Consider the following 20905-nt stretch of genomic DNA (forward strand, 5'->3'; position numbering starts at 1 on the left):
GTTTATATCGATAACAATATCGATCTTCATCCTCATCTTTTTCTTCAGGTTTATCTTTATTTTTGCATATTCGTCTTCACCTTTACCTTATAGTGTTTAGATTTACTTTGATCTTCGTTTTTGGCTGTACCTCTAGGCATCTTTGTTTTCGTTTTTATTCTCAAACCGCTAAACCGCTGAGAACCATTTCCATGTGCATTATTCCCCTTGAATTCGACAATTTACTCCCAACCAACCAACTGCCGCTAAAGAAGTTTCACTTCATAAATTCTATAAATGTTCTTACCCTTTCAGTTACCCTAATTCTTATGTATCTGTCATTGTCTCCATTTTCGTCTTTATCTTCACTTTTGCCTTCTTTTTTTTGACTTCATCGTTATCATTTATTTCTTCATCTTCATATTTATCTTTATTTCAAAGCTTAATTTCAAATGCGAAGTGAAACAACATGCGAAACATGTCAAATTGAACATGTTGCAGCAACATCTATACACAATTCGAAAATGTTTAAACGACGGCTTTGGCCGTAATTTTCAACCAATTGCGGAACCATAAAAACTCTGCTCATCTACGTAAAAATGCCTTTCCAACGGTGTTCTTGGCTTCGAAATCGGTTCGGTAGAATCGCCAAACGAACGGAGACAAAATTTATGTTAGCGTATTAATATATAGATAAGGAACAATAAAAGACCACAGTGAGTCCCTTGTGGAATTCTTGACCAAGCATCGATAAGCAAAGATAATTTAACTCCTTCAATTGACACAAAAAGTTTCCTATTCGATAGAAAACTGGAGAAAAATTTCAACAGTTTTCCATTGATTCCATACAATTTCAATTTACGTAACAGAATTGAATGACCAACTTTGTCAAATGCTTTTGAGAAGTCGGTGTAAATGACGTCGAGTTGCGCATGAGTCTCAAAAGCATCGACAATTCGATTAGTGCCTAAGGCTAAATTGGTGGAAGTAGACCTTCCGGGAAAAAATCCATGCTGACATTCAACAATAGCTTTGCTAATGTGATCAAAGAGCTTACGTTGAAGAATGTGATCAAATATCTTTGCCAGGGTGCTTTGTTTAACTATAGGTCTATACTTGCAAATATCATTGCGGTCGCCAGACTTAAATATAGGATTTATTGAACATAGTTTCCACGAATCTAGGAAAGTTCCGCAGTTCAGACATTGTCGAAAGAAAAGTGCCAAAGGATCTGCAACGGTATCGGAAGAAAATTTCATATTCATATTCATATTTATTTATTTAAGTCTATGGTTACAAAACCTTACAGACTAGAGGTACAAAAAGACTTAGAAATAATTTATAAAGATACAATTAAAAGTAATTAGATTCCAGCTTAGATAAAAAAAGAGATCTAGGATGGGCGAAATCAAGATCAAGACTATTAAAAATTCTATTAAGTTCATTAAGAGACATAGTAATGGGTGCATAATTTAAATAATTCGATTTGAAAATTTTAACACGCAACGAAAAGTGAAAACGCAATACCCTTTGGGGAATATTAAAACATATCTGCTCCAGTAGTTCAGGACAATTGATGAGACCACAGACAATATCATAGATAAACATAAGTGAGTTAATTATACGCCATGAGGCAAGAGATTTCAGATTTATTAACAAAGAACGGGCCTCATAAGATGGAAGGGGCTCATTAAAATGACGAGATTGCAGAGCGAAACGGACAAAGCTATGTTGAACTCTTTCGATCCTTTGGGAATAAACAGAGTAAATTGGATTCCAAATTACTGAGGCATTCTCCAACTTAGACTTAACTAGAGAATTATAAAGCGTTTTCCTAGTATAAAAATCCCTAAAGTCCCGCGCATAGCGCCGTAGAAAGCCCAAGTTGGAGTAGGCCTTAGGAATAATGATACCAATGTGGTTAGCAAAGGAGAACCCCGAGTCAAAAACAACACTTAAATCGGAGAACTCATTTACAGCGGAGAGACGAGCAGTAGAAATGGAATAAGCAGAGGGGATTGGATTTATAATTTTAGCGAAGGTCATGTGGTAACATTTACTGATATTAAGCGATAACTTGTTTCTGGTACTCCAGTCGTATAGATTATTAAGATCACGTTGTAATAAAGAAATATCAGAAATGCCGGTAATTTTGCTGAAAATTTTCAAATCATCTGCATAGAGTAGAAATCTAGCATGGTTAAAACAGACCCGAATGTCGTTATGCTCCCCTGAGGGACCGTAGGCAGTTTCGGCAATTTGTCATGTGGCTGAGATATTGGAAAATACGACCCTTCAACAGTGTCGGTGGGTTCCCTCACGACTAAACCCTGCAGACCTCGCAACTAAGTAAGAATACAAAGTGGACAGCGACATGTGGATCAACGGACCTAATTTTTTGAAAGCCGATGAAAACGATTGGCCCAACCGCAAAGACTTTGGTCCAATCGAAGACAGCGTCGAAACCAGACATCACATTCTACACATACATGTAGCTAAGCAGCAATTGGTGGTAATGAACACCGAATATTTTTCGAGTTGGAGGCGGTTGTACCGCGCAGTCGCTACCTTCGCTACAAGCGAAAGTTCATCCACTGGCTCCGCCCGGCAAAGTCAACCTTGAAATGATAGAAAGGCAAAGGCGTTCCTTATGAAGCAAGCGCAGCCCAGCAAATTTGTGCAAGAGTTGATCTGTCTAAAAGGCGGTAAGAATATTGAAAAAAAGAAGTAAGTTAATATCGCTCAATTTGTTTATAGATGAACAAGGTATCATGAGGGTGAGAACTCGAGCTGAATTTATATGTTCACAAGACGCCAAGAAGCTGTGGTAAACGATGTCAAAGGCAGGTTTTACATTCCACGCATGCGTGTTTTATACCGAACTATACCAAGCTTGCAAAAATAAAGCTGCGACTCCGCTGAACCCTCAAATGGCAACCTTGCCTAGGGCTAGGCTGGCAAGCTACGAGAAACCCTTTAGCTACGTTGGTATTGACTACTTCGTAGTAGTAGGCCGCAGGCGAGAAAACCGATGGGGCGTTATTTTTACATTTTACATGGGCGGATGGTCACCCAGTGCACATAGAGGTGGCTCACAGCCTCGACACCAGCTCTTGTATTATTTCCATCAATAATTTTATATCCCGCCGCGGCGTACCAAGGCAAATATATACTGACAACGGGACCAACTTCAAAGCGGTAAATAAAATTCTACGTCATGAAGCCAAAAACATTAACTACTCGACAGTATAAGCTAAACTCGACACCATTCACATTGAAATAATTTCAACTCATTAGTAATTGAACAACCGTACAAGTACTTCATCAGTTTTTCATTGTTGAGATCAAAAACAGTACAAGTCAGGGACATACTCGGTTTTTCTCTCATTTCACCTTACTAGGCTTAGCCGTTAACGTAGCACAGCTGATTGCACCCGTGAAATTTGTAGAAAAGCCGTACATGTCCGTACGGTTTTTGATCTCAACAACGAAAAACTTATTTTGAACTTGTACGGTTGTCGAACTCACCGATTCAATTAAAAGAAATTATTTGAGAACGGAAAAGAAAATTTTGTGAAAAAAGAGACAAATGCAAAATTTTTAAATTCCTTACATTTAAGTTAATATTGAAAGTCTGTTCTTTTTTCCCTACATCGCAAATTTAGGGCTGAATTTCTCTACATGTAGCCTCTTTTCCCTGCTTTTGGCAAAACTGATCATAAATGATTTTTGATCTCAAGCCCTTGAAGGGAAAAAAGCATTATAATTTATTATATTCAAGTTAAATATAGAAAAAACTAAACTATATTGTTATAACCGCTTTTTATTTAATAGAATTTATTTCCAATCTAAAGTTTAAGAAGAGTAAGGCTGAAAAGCCAAATTCCCAAATTTTGAAAAAAAATCAATGTTTCATCGATGTTTTTCTTTCAAACATCGAAAACATCGATGTTGCCAAGCATCGATGCTTTTCCAGCTCTACCGCATCTCGAGAAGTACTGAGAGCTGACAGTAAGGTGCCCTTCCTTGTCAGTTCATCCGCAACACAGTTGCCCGGTACATCTCTATGACCTCGCACCCATACGACATTAGTGACATATCTCCTTTTTAGGGCACGTCTACATTTCATGACAATCCTCGATGACGATTTATCACAACTAAGTGCTTTTATAACTGCTTGGCTATCAGAAAAAATGGCTACTGCATGCGAATTAATAGAAGAATCGATCAGCCATATGCAGCTTCGTTTATTGCTGTAAGTTCAGATTAAAAAACGCTGCTAAGGTCTCTCAGACGAAAGCTGAGGCTAAGTGAGAGTTCTTGCGAGTATACTCCACCACCTACCTTCAAATCAACTTGGAGCAATCAGTGTATATGCCTGCTGAGTCGGAGTAAGAGATCAGGACTGAATCCTTCTCCCATTCACCCCTTGAGGGGATTCTTATTTGGAAAGGATTCATTAGTCCAGTGGGGGGGAACTGTGAAGTCCAAGCGCTTTTAGACTGCTGGAAGATCTTCCAGAATTCAAGAGTGTCCGAATCTCGTACCATTCCACTTGATCAGCGCGTTTACTAGTTTTACAGCGTAAAACGAGAACGAGCTACACAACACGGTAGCGTAAACATGCTATAAGACACATTTCTATAGAGGTAAATCAAATTGAAGATTTTCAAAATAAAATAAGCTAGAAAAAATATCAGCATATAATAGTTCAGGAGCTAGCGACAGTTTTTAGTGACTTATTTTATCGTCACAAAAAGTATGCTACGATTTTCAGTTTATTCATGTAAATCACGAAAACAAACCACTTACACCCAGTTAGCGGGACAACGCCTCCCCAGAGTGTTAACATTGTGCAACAAAAAATTTGAAAATAACCTTATTTTATCGTCGTTGGCCTTTTGTGTGGTTATCAATAGACACTGGACGAAGACACAGTACCGCTTACCGCGAAAATTTACCTATGACATCGCACTTGAAATTTATCATGGACATAGACGAACATCGTATCCGTGGGACAAACCTATTGTAAGTGATCGGTAAAGTCTGAAATCCAAATCTTAAGGACAAAACTACATATTTGCTTAAAGACCCCTTGACACAATTTGACACCACTTTCTTTCTATGGATATGTTTTTAAGGTCGCTGATTAGAAATCTGAAATCAGATTTTAAAATTTGTGGAGCATATATTTAGAATTTCTTGGCATAATTTAAGCGCTTAAAATAGGTTTTAAGAAGCATATTTTGGGTTGCCCTATTCATAACCATATTGAAGCTTATGTTCTTTTAAAAAATCATGCCAAATTTTAAGTTTATATCTCTAAACCTTTGTCTATAATTGAATTTTGATGTCCCATATTGGCAAAATCTGACACAGTGAGCTGTATGAGCTTTACAATGCCATGGACATAAAATACAGCGGCTCCGCTGACACGGCCATGCCATTCGAATTGACACTGAGGCTCGAGCTCTGAAAGTATTCAACTCGGAACCCGCTGTTGGTAGCAAAGGAAGAGGGAGGCCCCCACTGCGATGGAAAGAGCAAGTGGAGAAGAACATGGCTCCAATTGGCATTTCCAATTGGAAAATGGTTGTGCACAAATGACAAGTTATATTTTTCATAAACAGATTGTTCAAATATAAATAAAAATTGTTTCATGTACATTGCTACATTGTGAACGGTGAAATGACCAAGGTTTAGATAAACATTTTGCGCATTACTGCGGAGTATGATTCTGAAGGTTCAGAATCTGATCCTAATGAATAAAATTCTTAAAGCGAGGATGCAGTGAAAGACCTGGCCGTTGTAGTGCTAAGTCGCTTAGAGGGTCTATCTCTATGCAAATATTATACTAGTTTTACTATTGTGAGTAGTTTATGTCAGTTACTCGTTTGTTTAGCCACTCACCAAGTGTTGACGAATCGAAGGTGGCTATAGTTTTTAAACAATTAAATCTGATAGCAGTTTTCATAATATCAAACATTTTACCTTGAAAGACTGTGGAACACATTTATTTACAAAATATCTTTAGAACGAGATATTCTCAATAAGGGTATTCAGACTATCCTCGTTTATGTATTAATTCGTTATCTGGTAACTCGGTAACACTTTCAACTTCGAACGCTCCTTATTATTTTTCTGGTTAAAATTACTTTCGAATCGGATGACGTGAAGTTCTTTTATTTATAAACATTTATTAATTCCACGACGGAACGATTTATTGAACTTTTGATAAAATGTATGAACTGATAAAATGTATGAAATGACAGAAAGGAATCAGCAAACATTTTAACGCGTGTGTTACCCCTTTATCAGACTTGCCATCTCGTTAAGTTGGTAATGATATATTCGTCAATTTACAAAAGCAAAACAATGGTGGGAGTTACCGAATTAAGACCTTAACGAGTATAGTCTGAATACCCTTAATATGTATTCTGAATATTCAAAATACTTACATGCATGTACATATGCATGCAATAAGTTTTGTGTCAAATAAAAAGAATGTTTTTTATTTCAGTCCCATATGAAAATTTCTTCCTTGGTCACAAACAAAAAAAAAATGCGGCAAAATTTCAGACCTCTATTTTAATTTTTCAGTTGGCGATCGCGTTTTTAAGGAAAACAATAGTTTTCTGCTACTTTTTGTTTAATAAATAATTGAATCTAACAAATAATAAAACAACCTTTTAACCTATTCAATTTAGATATTAAGAAATTAACGAAACCTTATAAATAATGCCAAAAATCAACGGTAGGTCAGGGCTACTTCTAACTTGCGCTTATTATACTAAAATTGAATGGTCTAAAACGTTGTTTTTTTATTTATTATGTTGAATTGCTTATTAAAATAAATAAAATAAAATAAAAACTTAATATATCTACCACGCTTTTATAAATGGACTAAAAAGTAGAAAATAGTATTTCTCAGTCCCATAGAATTTGTTTTGATAACTTTTGATTTTGAAATTTTAGCAAAAGTCATTATAAACAAGTTATGAGAGTGAAAACGAAAAACGTGAAGCGCATGCAAAGCAAAGCATTAGATTTAATTGACAATAGTCAAACTACATAACATAGACCTAAAATTTCTACAGAGAAAGTACAAATTGAGATCGATTTTAAGCGGTCGTTATTCTTATATCCACATTCATACATATATTACCCTTCATATCAATTCAGGTCTATTACATGCGCCCCACGCTTTTCATTTTCATGAATGGTTTATAATGACTTTTGCTAAGATTTCAAAATCAAAAGTTATCAAAACAAATTCTATGGGACTGAGAAATATTATTTTCTACTTTTTAGTCAATTTATAAAAGCGTGGTATATTAATAAGTTTTTTTTTATTTTGTACTTTTAGGCTTGTCTGTATAAAATTTTGCAACAGATATTAAAATAATTTAACTTGCAATGAAAAGAGAACAGAAGACTATTGCGTAAAATACACCACACAAATATTTGCTCAAATACAATTTGTCCAAATAAGATTCTTATTCGATTCCTATTTGTAAAAGTTGGTATTTGCGCAAATATTTGTGTGGTTTATTTTATGCATATGCAAGCAAAATGTTTTATGCTCGTATGTATGTATGTACATATGGCTTGTCGTCCATTTCCGCTGTAGCATATGGAGTGCATATTTTTAGGCGCAATATTTAATTACTTCCGGCAATGCCTACCGCCGAGGTTGATGTCTAGACTTTTGTATAGGAACTTTGAATATAATCTATAATTATAGCTAAAAATTGTGTCTGCACACACAACATTGCAAGTCGATAAAAGCGTTGTAAAAAGGAGCGGAAAATAATTTTTCCTTAAAAATTCTTATTTTTTCGAGAGCTAACCTAAAAACTAAGATCGGGAATTTGCCGCAACTATTTTTTTTGGGACCGACAACAAAAATTTCATATGGAACCTAAGGCAAAAAATAGTCGTTTCATTTGACACAGTCTAAAGCATATTTACAATAAATTCATTTTTTCTTACCCCATCCGAAACGATAACTTTCGCAAGCTCTTGGCCCAGTGATGTCTCCCAGCACATACTGGTCAAATTACGCTGAACCTCATGTATGTTTTGCTTCACTTTCGCCAATTTTATTTCATAAGTCTCCATAGGCGTCAGTGTGGTTGTAGTTGGAGTAGCTGTTGTATCTATGTCTGTTGTACTGAAGTATTCTTCCGGATATGGATCACAAATAGTACGAATGCAAGTATCGAAATTTTCTTCATCGATTTCATTGGCCTCATACTTAATCGTGTCGGTAGATTCGTCAAGAATGTCATCTTCCGCTAAGAAATATGGAGTGCTGCTGCCGGCGAGTTCAGTTGATTTTGTTGGAATCATTGTTGAAATTGTTGTTGAAACTGTTGTTGTGGGAAGCGGAAACTTTGTGGTTGGTGGATCGACAGTGGATGTTGAGCTTGTAAAATAAGCCAATACTTCACCCAACAGCTTAGTATTGACATGTAACGTCGGCAATGATTCATTTTGTGGCGACTCCAATGTTTCATTTTGTTGTTGATGCGTCTGTTGCACCTGGCGACTTGTCACAACCGTGCTGGAACTGGCATCGTCGACTGGCGTGGATAAAGGTAATGTTTTTATAGTTGTAGACGTTGAATCATCGGCCGAATAGTCTTCGTTGTCTTCACTGCTCTGTCTGTGCCGCTCATTTTGTCGTCGACTATACATGCTCTGTTTTGGCATTTGCATTGCCTCATCTGGCGTTGGCAGCGCAGCTTGTCTGGGCTTGCGGCTCAGTGGTGGCAGATTTTCGGTCATTGCACTTAAACTGTTGCGCGTTGTCTCTGTTGCCGCAGCCGCTTCCAGCGTGTCGCTGAGCTCGAGTGGCATCCCTACAAAATAATCCATATAGTCGAAGAAATCATCACTGCCTGGCGCTAAGGTCGTGGTTGAGGTGGATTCTAGTGTCGTCGATGGCTCAGTGCTTTCAGTTTGTGTTGAGATCTCTGTGTATTCAATTATTGGGGTCAAAGTTGTATCTATCGCTAGAGTCGGCGGCTCTGTTGTAGTGAATTGTGTGGTGGTGCTCAATTCTTCTTGCGCTGTCCACGTTGTATCAATTTCCGTCGCAGGTGTTATTGTGTAAGGTGGGGTAGTTAACGTGCTTGACTCGTCCGTTAAGTGCGACAACATTGAAGGGGTGGTTATGTTGAGAAGAAACATCGTGGTTGCTGTCGCGAAATTTCTCACCTTGATGCGCGTTGGTTTTGAGCATTTCACTGTGATATTGCGGCATTTCAGACGTGTGGTCCAGCCATAAAGTGTTGTGGCAGCTGCGGTTGTCGTTAGCAGACTGCTGGTAGTTGCGTTAAAATTAGTGAGCACCAGGCCCACTTCAGTACTGTTACTACCGCTGTTTTTCAGGCCCTCAATTAGTTGTGTTAACTCATTCATTTCATCGGTAGAGTTGTCGTACCGCTCCTTGAGCAATTGCAATGGCCCCTCCTTGCTGTTGATGTTGTAAATGAAGGAGAACATCAGCGAATACAAGTTGAGCATGTTGAGTATCATAATGCTGCCGAGGAAATAAGAAGTTTGTTAAATATTTCATGACATTCGAAGCTATGTGAGTGTATGCAACAAGTATGTTCATTGAGCCATGACTCTTAATGGCATATGACAGGCCTTGGTATAATTTCCTGTCAAAATGCGAAAGCGAAAGTCCACTTTGCTGAGTAAACACCCAAAAATAACATTTTACATACATATTGGCACAAATCACTTTCTGGCATAAAAACCGCAAAATAACTGCAAGTGAAAGAACGCAAATCCCTTTTGAGAAATAATTAGTCTGTTCCTTTGAACTTCGGTCTAAAACCTGTGGAACTGTCAATTTACAATTTTACTCTCTCAAGTAAGAGTAAAAGGAGAATAGATTCCGAAGTGTACGGGAACGCAAAAAGCACTTTTTCCTGTAAAAACGTCAGTCGGTTTTTTACATGACATTGGTACAACACTGATTTGGTTGAAATATCACTAAATAATTATTAAAATCTGTACATATTCAAATATTTCGTTGTTTACTTCCATTTTTTAACAAATATAAGGTTCTTTGCCTTCACCACGTTCTGTTTTTGTTTACATGTGCAACCCTGCCTATCGTTTGACACTTTTCATGAACTTAAAAGAAAAAAAAACTCCGGACTAAATCCTGTAACTTCTGGCTAGGAACAGTTGCTCGGTTACTCTCTCAAAAGTTTTCCCACTTAGAGGTTTTATGTCTATAGGAACGACTTCCTGTACGTTCTGACTAACCCCGCTTTTCTAACAAATTCACAAAACTCGTCGCATCACTATTTCTAATGCGCTACAAAGTATGTTGCTACGACAAATATGCCGCTCAAAAAAGAATTTAAATTTGTGTGCCTTTCCTTACAACTTGAAATCCAACTTTTGTGGGACAGTCCTCTTTTTTGACCCATTGTCCTGGTAATTTATTTATTTTATACGGGACGCCAAATGTTCTGCATTGCTTTTAATGTCCTGTATCTGTTTCGTATTCCGTGCTCCGACGCCTTAACAGCTCATTAAAATGGCATGCGTATGAACGAGTTTTAAGTGATCTTGTTATAAGCATGATCGTAATTTTTATACCCGAGCGCACTTGTGCACAAGGGTATATTAATTTAATTCACATAACGGTTGTTTGTAACAGCCAAAATGAATCGAGATAGATATAGACAAATGTATACATAAATGCTCAGAATGAATAGAGAAATCGATTAAGCCATGTCTGTCTGTCCGTCTGTCCGTCCGCCCGTGTACACGATAACTCGAGCAAAAATTGAGATATCTCAATGAAATTTGGTATGTAGATTTCCGTTAATCCAAGGTAGGTTGGTATTGAAAATGGGCGAAATCGGACTGTAACCACGCCCACTTCCCTCATAACGGTAATTTCCAGAAATACGAAAACTGCGATATTCTAGTAACTACTGAAGATAATTCACTCAAAATTGATATTTACAATAATTTTCAGACGGAAAATAAGAATATTATAAATTTTTGGAAAATGGGCGTAGCCACGCCCACTTATACATGTGTATATCTTGGTAACCGCTGCACCAATTTCATCCAAACTTGGCACAGTTGCTGGGCTTGGTACAGCATACCAAATGGCCGAAAATTTTTAAAATCGGACAATAACCACGCCCACAGTCTATAATAGGGTAGTTTAGAGAAATACGGAATCTTCGATAAATCAGTAAATAGTAAAGCTAATTTATTCAAAATTGACGCTTCCAACAATTCTTTACCAAGAAATACGTTTATGGTAAAATTTTGGAAAATGGGCGTGGCAGCGCCCACTTATGATCACATATACATATGTATATCGGTAACCGGTCTACCAATTTATACCAAACTCGGTATTTTTATTGTGCTTGCCACATAAAAGAAAAACGTTGAAAATTATTGAAATCGGCCTAAAATTACGGCCGGCATATAACGGTAAATTTCAGAAATGTTATTATTTTCTAATCTGAATGCCTGTGATTCGAATCGAGGAATAATTACAGTGACCAAAGTAGAAATTAGACCTCGACACTTTAGTAAGGTTTGGCTATTTTTCCTTAGTTTGTTTAATGTTTATATTTTTTCTTAACAGATCCCATATACATACATAATACCAAATTTCCAACTTTGTGCAAAAAACTGTAAATATTAATTCTGCGCTGTTTCGCCGAAATTTCAAAATTTTTAATTAGAATCTTTAAAAAAATGCGTGTGTAACACCGTACACATAATAGAAGTGAAACTTCTTAAAAAAGGTGTGAGTAAACATATGTTTACGGTTCGGCAAACCATTAGGCAATTGAGTTACATACATAGGTTTGGTTAGAAATCAAACAATAATTTCATTTCATCTTATTAATTTTCTGATGTACATATAATTTATTTATTCTATTTCCGGTAACACCACCTTATATGAATTCGCGCTAATGGAAGTTATTGTATGTTTAACAAATAAATGAAAATGTTTATAATGCAATCAATAGATCCTGACGAATTCGCCATTACCAAGGAACTAAGTAACGTACACACTTTTGTTTGCAAAATGCATTTACTTAAGTCGAAAGAAGACAAATTCCTTTGTTCGGCATTTATTCTTACTCGCTTTCTATCTTCCAGACGAATTTCATATACAGTGAAAGCTCCCATAGACGGGCGCTCTAATAAGCGGACATCTCCTTTAAGTGGACACATTCTTGGGAACGAAAAATTTTTGGTTTTTTTCCATACAAAATGCTCTCCCATACACGGACTTTCCGATAAACGAACATGGGCACTCAAACATGTCTAGTTATGAAAAAGAAATCTCCCATAAGAGGACGCGAAGCTCTAATAAAATGAGCGGTCAATTACACAAGTAAACACCAGTGTTGCCGTTTTAGCCCTTTGGTGGCTAGATTTAGCTACAACATACTTTTTTTGGCCACATAAATTTAAAATTGCCCCTAGCCCTTTTTTTAGTCCTTTGGAGAATTTATTCATACTTGGCATGAAAAAGTTATATATGCTTAATTTGATATCATTTTTTTTATCTATGTAAGAGATGAATTTTTAAACTAAGAAAGACTGATATACATATATGTATTGTATGTTCCTTACGTTTTTATACTACTATAGTTCAAAATAGATAAGTTTACGGCCCCCTTTTATACAAAAATAGTGCTATAACTTCTACCGCTTAGACTTTGTTGCTTTTTCAATTTTTCCTAATAAACAATCGTGGTACAAAGCTCAATAAAAATATTAAAAATAAAAATGTTAACAAGCCACAATAACATTGACAAAATACATAGTTTAGGAAGAGCCTGCCTGTCGAGTTTAAATAGCGGCAAATCAGCTGCACTTGATAGTAGTTTGATGAATAAGGAAAATGAATTAGCAACAAGAGTTTACGGGATGTACATAGCTCAGTGGTTAACGCTTCTGACTTTGAACATCGAATTCGCAGGTTCGATCCCTGCTGAAGTCTAGAAAAAAGAAGTCTGATGAGGAGATGTGGTGATCTCCGAAATAGTGCTATAACTTCTACCGCTTAGACTTTGTTGCTTTTTCAATTTTTCCTAATAAACAATCGTGGTACAAAGCTCAATAAAAATATTAAAAATAAAAACGTTAACAAGCCACAATAACATTGACAATGGTTTTTGGTTGGATAAAATATTGGCTTTTTTGGCAGACTTCATTGTTTTTCTATACCATTACTTGTTGAAAATGTTTGCGTGTATACTTATATATTTATATGTATGTAAGTAAAAAATTTAGCTACCATTTTTAGCCACAACGACTTTTTTAGCTCTCTTTTAGCCCTTTTTTTAACGGAATTTGGCTACCGCTAAAAATGATTCGCGGCAACACTGGTACACAGGTCCATATTCAGAAATGTTTTATTTTCTAAAAAAAAGTTTACTTTAGATTGCCGTCTTCTTACTGCTTCAGCGAAGCGGGAAATGAGATTTGTCGGTAGAAAAGAAAATGCCATAAATTTGAATTTATTTTCCATTAATTCAGTTTTATCTATTGAAGGATATATATTATTTTAGTTTAGGAACCCGCAATTTAGATTTTTTAAATTTAAATTTTAATATTATTTTTTGGGAAATTCCCATAAGCGGACATCTCCCATAAGGGGACTGAGAGTAGGTAAAATTACCTTATAAATTAAAAGCATAAGTATCACATGGATGCGTAGTCCAATTCACGAAATCATTTCATCGATCTGAGTAAAAACTAAGTGCATAAACTCTATTTCACACATATGTTAGTGTTTGGTCGAGCTTCTCCTCCGATTTGAGGTATGCGCCTTGTCACACAAAAGGAAGGACATACAGTTTTATGCCGACTTCGAACGGCGAGTGTGTTTTTATGAGAAGCTGTTTTTCATGGCAGAAATACATTCGGAGGTTTGCCACTGCCTGCCGAGGGGCGACCGCTGTTAGGGCAAAAGCTTTTTTCTAACACCCCCATTCTGCAACTCTTTCGTATTCGGATTTTGCTACGAATCGTAGAAATAGTATGCTGCAATCCGAATCGTATCTTCGAACTTTCGAAATTCGTAACAATAGTATGCCTAAAAACGAACGAGTAAGCTTTTTTGCATAATTTTGTCCGAAAACAATTCTGTGTCGGAGGCGAGATAAAAAATGTTAAGCGATGTGTGTTTGCATGAAATATTAGTGGCGTTCATTTTAACAGATAAATTTGCTTTTCGCATGTACGTATATTTTTATCCATTGCTTTAAATAAACTAGTAAAAAAGAATCTTTGTTGCCCCTTATTGGGAAACTTGGGTGCGGTTTAGTTATTTGTACAATGATTTTCGGTTGTTGTGTCCAAACGCATAACCCTAATCTAAAAACTTTAACATCACGTGTAACCAAAGGATTAACATTGTATTTAAAATAAATGTTTCGAATTTCCGACCTCAAGTTCATAAATAAATAGGGTTTGCACTATGCACTTTTTTGCAAATTTCGACGTGGGTTCTGCGCAAAAATACTGTGGATTGCGTAGTGTTGTATACCTTTGACATGCGGAAGCCCCTCTTCTCCGGCAACACAGAAACGAGAATTCTACTTAGTAAGGGTTATAATCCCTAAGCGCGGCCGAAGGCAGAAGCAAGTACAACAGCTGGTGGACCTAACAAAGTGCATGCTTTCAATGACTTGGAAGAAGCTTTTATTGCATTAACTGATTTGAAAACCAGTTCTTCAGGCATAGGAGGACTTCTGACTTGTGGTTGAACAACTCAACCATAAGCTGACATAGATGCGCCCATGGCTACTATGCCCGAAAGCTCCGCATATCTTTGTGAAATCATTCCCATAGCGCGCTCTTACTCCGCTGCTACAATTGCAAATGCAATAGAATCCCTCGCTTCCTTCAAAATATGTAAAATCAACAATTTTTCTATAAATAAGCACTTCATGAGTGTTTTTTTAATTCTTTTCCACTTTGTTTTCCTTCATTCAGCTATCTTCGAAAAACCACTGATAGCTGGCAATGCTGCACATATTTCCGCAAGGGTTGCAGTATATGGATTTTTCGGGTTCTAGAATAAGGGGGTAAATTCTTTTTGCGATGTTGCTTTGAACAGGGCTTGAACCCAGGCCCTGCGGAGTGGAAGCGCGCACTGCTTACTTCAAAATTCAGAGGTCGGTAGATTACTCACTAAGGGCCTAAAAGAATATAAAAACATCTACAACATTCATAAATTAGCTTCAGTGTTTATGAAAACCCAAGATTTTGAAGAATTTTTTTCTATATTAAGGAAACTAATTCATGCATGTTTTTTTATTGTTGTATACTTACTGGCAATTCTTAAAACTATCACTGTTACAATTTATTTGCATCGTGAAAGCGAATATGATTTTTTTACGAGTTTAAAATTGAAGCACATACATGTGCTATTTAACATTTCATCAGATAATTCGTTCCGCTTTTTACATGAAACACCAGTTATAATTGCATAGATTCTTTCTTACTCAGCGCTTGGATTGGTTAACGGAAGCTAATTTTCAAAATTGTCCTTATACTTTTTAATAATTATATATCATTTCACTCCACATCACATCTTCAAGATGATTATGCAAAGACGTACAATTGAATGTGAAATAACACAAATTTGCTTTATTTCATTTCTCGTTGAGCAATAAGACCAACTTTTAAACTTAACAACTGAGCAATGAAGAAAAATAGTGCACATAGGTAGTCACCCAGTTACATTTGGCAAAAAGTAGTACATGAATAAAATGGACGGATTTGTAAGTCTACAATTTTGAAAGTGTCCAGCGTCGCGGCGGTCCGCGTTCGCGTTCGCGCTCGCGTCTCCCGCCCCCCTCCCATCCTTTCGAAATTATGCACTGGTGGCATTATAACCGTTTAGAAAAAAGAATAATAATAAAATGACACTAGCTCACTTCTGAAACTGCTTTTTAATGTCAAAGTAATGGGAATTATTGCGTATGGTATTATTGCATGCACCCACCCATGATGGAATTATACCAGGTGAAGTAATATTAGAGTGAGAAGAAAGATTTTGACACTGCTTTATTTGAAAGATTGCCTTAAAATTGTGACTATAAGGCAGCTGAATGTCAGAAAATAAAGCGAGAAAGCTGTTTTATTACTTCACCTGTTTATTACGCCATTCATTCCAACCGCCGCTTGTATCGAGTATATGTAGTAGATAAAATTGTACATATTTTTACATCACTATTTCGTACCACATGTTCGCTCCGTCATCGTAAACGAAATCCACAGGTCGGATATAGCAAGTGATGATAATGCAGAAATTTTAACTGAAGATAAAACTTAAAACAATATTCTTAACATTGATGCATAAGGTTATAACAACTCAGGAGCCCAGCTACCTGAAAGAACGGCTCCCACTATGAAGGTCTTCCCGAGCCCCTTCGATTTCCTTGTCGAAATTTAACCTGCTAATTTCTGAACGCCAGTTTTTTGTATACACAACAATTTGCCACATGCGGTTAGAAATATTAAGATCACGCCGCAATTTAGGAACGAACTCATGCGTCACTTTGCCATGTGATTCCTAGTGTAATATTCTCTAACCATCCTTTTTCAATGAATATCAACGCTTCTTTATCATCTTCCTCTAAACCTATTCAATTACTCACTCCTCTACTTGGAATTCCACTTTCACTGTCTAGTTAGTCTATTAGTCTTAGTTCATATTGATTTGTAAGTGATTATATTTACATAGTTTAAGAAATTTGTAACATACTTATGTACATGCACTGTAATTCATAACCTCTGGTTGTTGTGCATGTATTTATTATTATTAAATAAATTCTCTGTGTTATACATATGCTGCGAACAGGAAAGGCAACTTTTGATTGTTCCATGCCATGGTGGAATTATACCAGGTGAAGTAACTAGAGCGAGAGGAAAGATTTTGACACTGCCTTATATGAAATATTGCCTTTAAATTTTGTCTATGATGCAGCCGAATGTCAGAAGATAAAGCGAGAAAGCTGTTTTATGACTCCACCTGTTTATTGCGCCATGCTTCCATGCAAAGATTTTAAGGTTTTCCAGCAATATTTTCAACATATTAAAAAGCATGCAAACAAAATTCATACAAAGGCGCTATGTCCAATTTGCCGAGCAGATATTAAAGACGACGCTTTCCTTATATTTTGTTAGACTTTTCATAAGTGAAAATATTTGTTTAACTGTATTTTTGGAATAAACAAAGTTCTTTTTCCTTCTGTCAGTAAACTGTTTTTGTTACTTCTTCTTCTTTTTTGGCGCTGTAACCGCCTAAGCGATTTTGGCCGAGTTCAGCAAAGCACGCCAGTCGTTTCTCCTCTGTGCCAACTGACGCCAACTGGAAACGCCAAGTGAAGCCAAGTCCTTCTCCATCTGATCTTTCCATCGCAGTGGGGGCCTCCCTCTTCCTATGCTACCACCAGCGGGTTCCGAGTTGAATACTTTCAGAGCTGGAGCGTCGGTGTCCATTCGAACGACATGACCAAGCCAGCGGAGCCGCTGTATTTTAATTAGCTGCACTATGTCCATATCGTTGTAAAGCTCATACAGCTCATCGTTCCATCGTCTGCGGTACTCGCCGTCGCCAACGCGTAAAGGCCCGTAAATCTTCCGCAAAATCTTTCTCTCAAACACTCCAAGAGCCGCCTCATCGGATGTTTTCATTGTCCATGCTTCTGCGCCATATACCAGCACGGGCATGATGAGTGACTTATAGAGCGCGGTTTTCGTACGTCGAGAGAGGACTTTACTCCTGAATTGCCTATTCAGTCCAAAGTAGCACTTGTTGGCAAGAGTGATTCTACGTTGGATTTCAATTATTCAATTCATTATTATCGGTGTTAATGCTGGTTCCCAAGTAAACGAAATTCTCTACTTTCTCGAAATTGTAACTGTCAACAGTGACGTGGGTGCCAAGGCGCGAATGTGCTGACTGTTTGTTTGATGACAGGAGATACTTCGTCTTGTCCTCGTTTACCACCAGACCCATGCGCTTTGCTTCCCTATCCAACTTGGAAAAGGCAGAACAGACTTCGCGGGTTTTGTTACGCTCTTGTAGTAAATTGTTCCTGAGCGGTTCAGTTCTGCAGCTCTTATTATCTTCTCCAACATCAGATTAAAGAAGTCACATGACAGGGAGTCGCCCTGTCTGAAACCCCGTTTTGTGGTGAACGGCTCGGAGAGGTCTTTTCCAATTCTGACGGAGCTGGTGGTATTGCTCAACGTAATTTTACACAGCCGTATGAGTTTTGAGGGGATGCTGTCAAAAGCGGCTTTAAAGTCGACAAATAGGTGTTGAGTCTCGATCCTTTTCTCGCGGGTCTTTTCCAAGATTTGGCGTATTGTGAATACATGGTCTATGGTGGATTTGCCAAGTCTAAAGCCACACTGATAAGGCCCAATCAGTTCATTGACGGTGGGCTTCAGTCTTTCACACAATACGCTCGATAAGACCTTGTAACCTATGCTTAGAAGGCTGATCCCGCGGTAGTTGGCGCGAATGGCGGGGTCACTTTTCTTGTGGATTGGGCAGAGCACACTTAAATTCCAGTCGTCGGGCATGCGTTCATCTGACCATATTCTGCACAAGAGTTGATGCATGCACCTTATCAACTCCTCGCCGCCGTACTTGAATAGCTCAGCTGGCAGGCTGTCAGCTCCAGCTTTGTTACAGATAGTATAAATAAGCAATGGGAAATAAGGCAAAATTTGCTTCACCACCTGGACGAAGGAGGTCAGGCTTGAATTAGGCATTCACGTCGACGGCACACCAATACCGACGGTGAACAACCCGAAAATTTTAGGGGTTACCTTTGATAGCCTGCTCTCTTTCTCCGCGCACACAACCGCAGTTGTCAACAAAGTACAGAGCCGGAACAAGGTCCTCAAGTCGCTCGCCGGCAGCACTTGGGGCAAAGACAAAGAAACGTTCTTGGCAACATACAAGGCAATTGGCCGGCCGGTTCTAAATTATGCTGCGCCAGTTTGGACGCCGGGGACTAGTTGGACGCAGTGGACGAAGCTACAGACTTGTCAGAACGCCGCACTCCGGACAGCGACTGGGTGCCTTCTGATGACTCCTGAGCATCACCTACACAGTGAGGCCCAAGTGCTCCCCGTAAGGGAACACAACAAGATGCTCTGTAAGCAGTTTCTTGTTTGGTGTCACAGAAGTGAACACCCCAACAGACCACTGCTGGAGGAGGAGCCTCCGCCCAGGCACTTCACGGGGCACTTATTCATGTACAAGGACGCAGTCCAGACCTACACAGACCAACCACTGGACCCAATGACGTACAGACGAGCGATTAACGACATTCATAGGGAGTCTGTCTCCACCTACCTCGACTCCCGGCCTAGGAATGTCGTTATCGGAGCCCAATCACCACCTGTGGAAGAGACGGAGCTTCAGTTACCTAGAGAGACCCGCGTTACCCTGGCTCAGTTACGGTCTGGATATTGTAGCCGCCTAAACAGCTACCTGTCCAGACTCGACCCAAACATCCCAAATGAGTGCCCGGCATGTGGAGACTCCCCCCACGACACCAACCACCTCTTCACATGCCAGCTCAATCCGACTCAACTAACACCTCACTCCCTTTGGTCCGACCCCATCGAAACAGCTCGTTTCCTGGGCCTACCGTTAGTTGAGCTTGACGATAATGATTAAAAGTTGACCCGAAACAGGCGGGGCTTAGTAGTGCCGCTACAACAACAACAAGGCAAAATATGTTTTATTTCCAACCTTTTGTTGCGATAAATCAATACCTACTGAAGCGATCGATTCTTGGAATAACCTCTTAGCATTAATTAAATTTATTATAACTATTTGGATAACTCTTGAATACAATTGGATATCTCGGTAACCGATTTATCAATTTGTACTGAACTCGGTGCACTTGGTATGGAAAAGCAATGCGTTGAAAATACGAAAACTCATTTCTTACCTATACTGTGATACATATTTGAATTATTAAATTCCTTTAATTAAAGTTGAATTTGATTTTTTAAGTCCTGGGAGGTTCCTTAGAGATAACGCCTTTTCAAACCCATTTCCATTGATACCCATATTGCACCAATTCATTTAACTAATTGAATAAAATTATTTAACAGGTGGCAACTCTGTTAATGTTTCAACCTATACTTACTTACTTTTAAACATTTAAATAGGTGGTCACATTAGGTGTACACAGTACATATACGCTCAGGATATGGCCCATTCATTCCAGTTATTTCGGAATAGGGTTACCAACTAAATTTTGGAGTAAGAAATTTACTTAAAAGATATCGAAATGCAATTTTTTTATTTCCAAAATATTTTTCTAAAGCTAAAAAGTATATGCCCTCCAGGCAAAGCACGGTCAACCTGGTAGTAAAATATTTATCAGACTATAAAAATATCAGAGTTCAGTTTGGGTCAGCCATGTGAATTCCTTTGGCGTAGAATGGAAACACTTCGTGAATATCAATATCCTTCATAAAATAAAGTACTCTTACTTATGGAGAAAGCTTGTTTTAAATTCTGCGTTTATTATAAACTAGCAGACCCGGCGGACTTCGTCCCGCCCAAAATTATTTTTTTTTTAGTGAAATATTTTGGTAGAACCATTTTCACCAACAATTCACGTTCACGACTTCCAGTGACACATTTATTTGCTAATACATATTCAGGTTTGGTGGTTGTCAGAAAGTATATTTCCATTGTCGTCTTTAATAACCTAACGAAAGTGTATGTTCGTGAAGAAGTTCTTGAAATTATCCAATGATCTGGCATTTCACAGAACGGTTAGTCGCAAAATGGAATAAATTTGAAGAACTTTTTCCCATTCATCATTCCCATCTGTCCTAGAAACTATATGGTGTAGTTGGT

General features: G+C 37.8%; 1 protein-coding gene across 1 annotated transcript in view; it reads right to left on the minus strand.

The window, feature by feature from the left end:
* LOC118749048 overlaps positions 1-20905 on the minus strand; it is a 100015-nt gene that overhangs the window by 40902 nt on the left and 38208 nt on the right. The window contains exon 9 of the mRNA XM_036483838.1: positions 7972-9526. Within this exon, the coding sequence (XP_036339731.1) occupies positions 7972-9526 (1555 nt within the window). The remainder of the gene's footprint in view (positions 1-7971; positions 9527-20905) is intronic.

This window comes from Rhagoletis pomonella, unplaced genomic scaffold (genome assembly GCF_013731165.1).
Source record: "Rhagoletis pomonella isolate Grant_MI unplaced genomic scaffold, Rhpom_1.0 Rhpom_scaffold_00014, whole genome shotgun sequence".
NCBI classification, from domain to species: Eukaryota; Metazoa; Arthropoda; class Insecta; order Diptera; family Tephritidae; genus Rhagoletis; species Rhagoletis pomonella.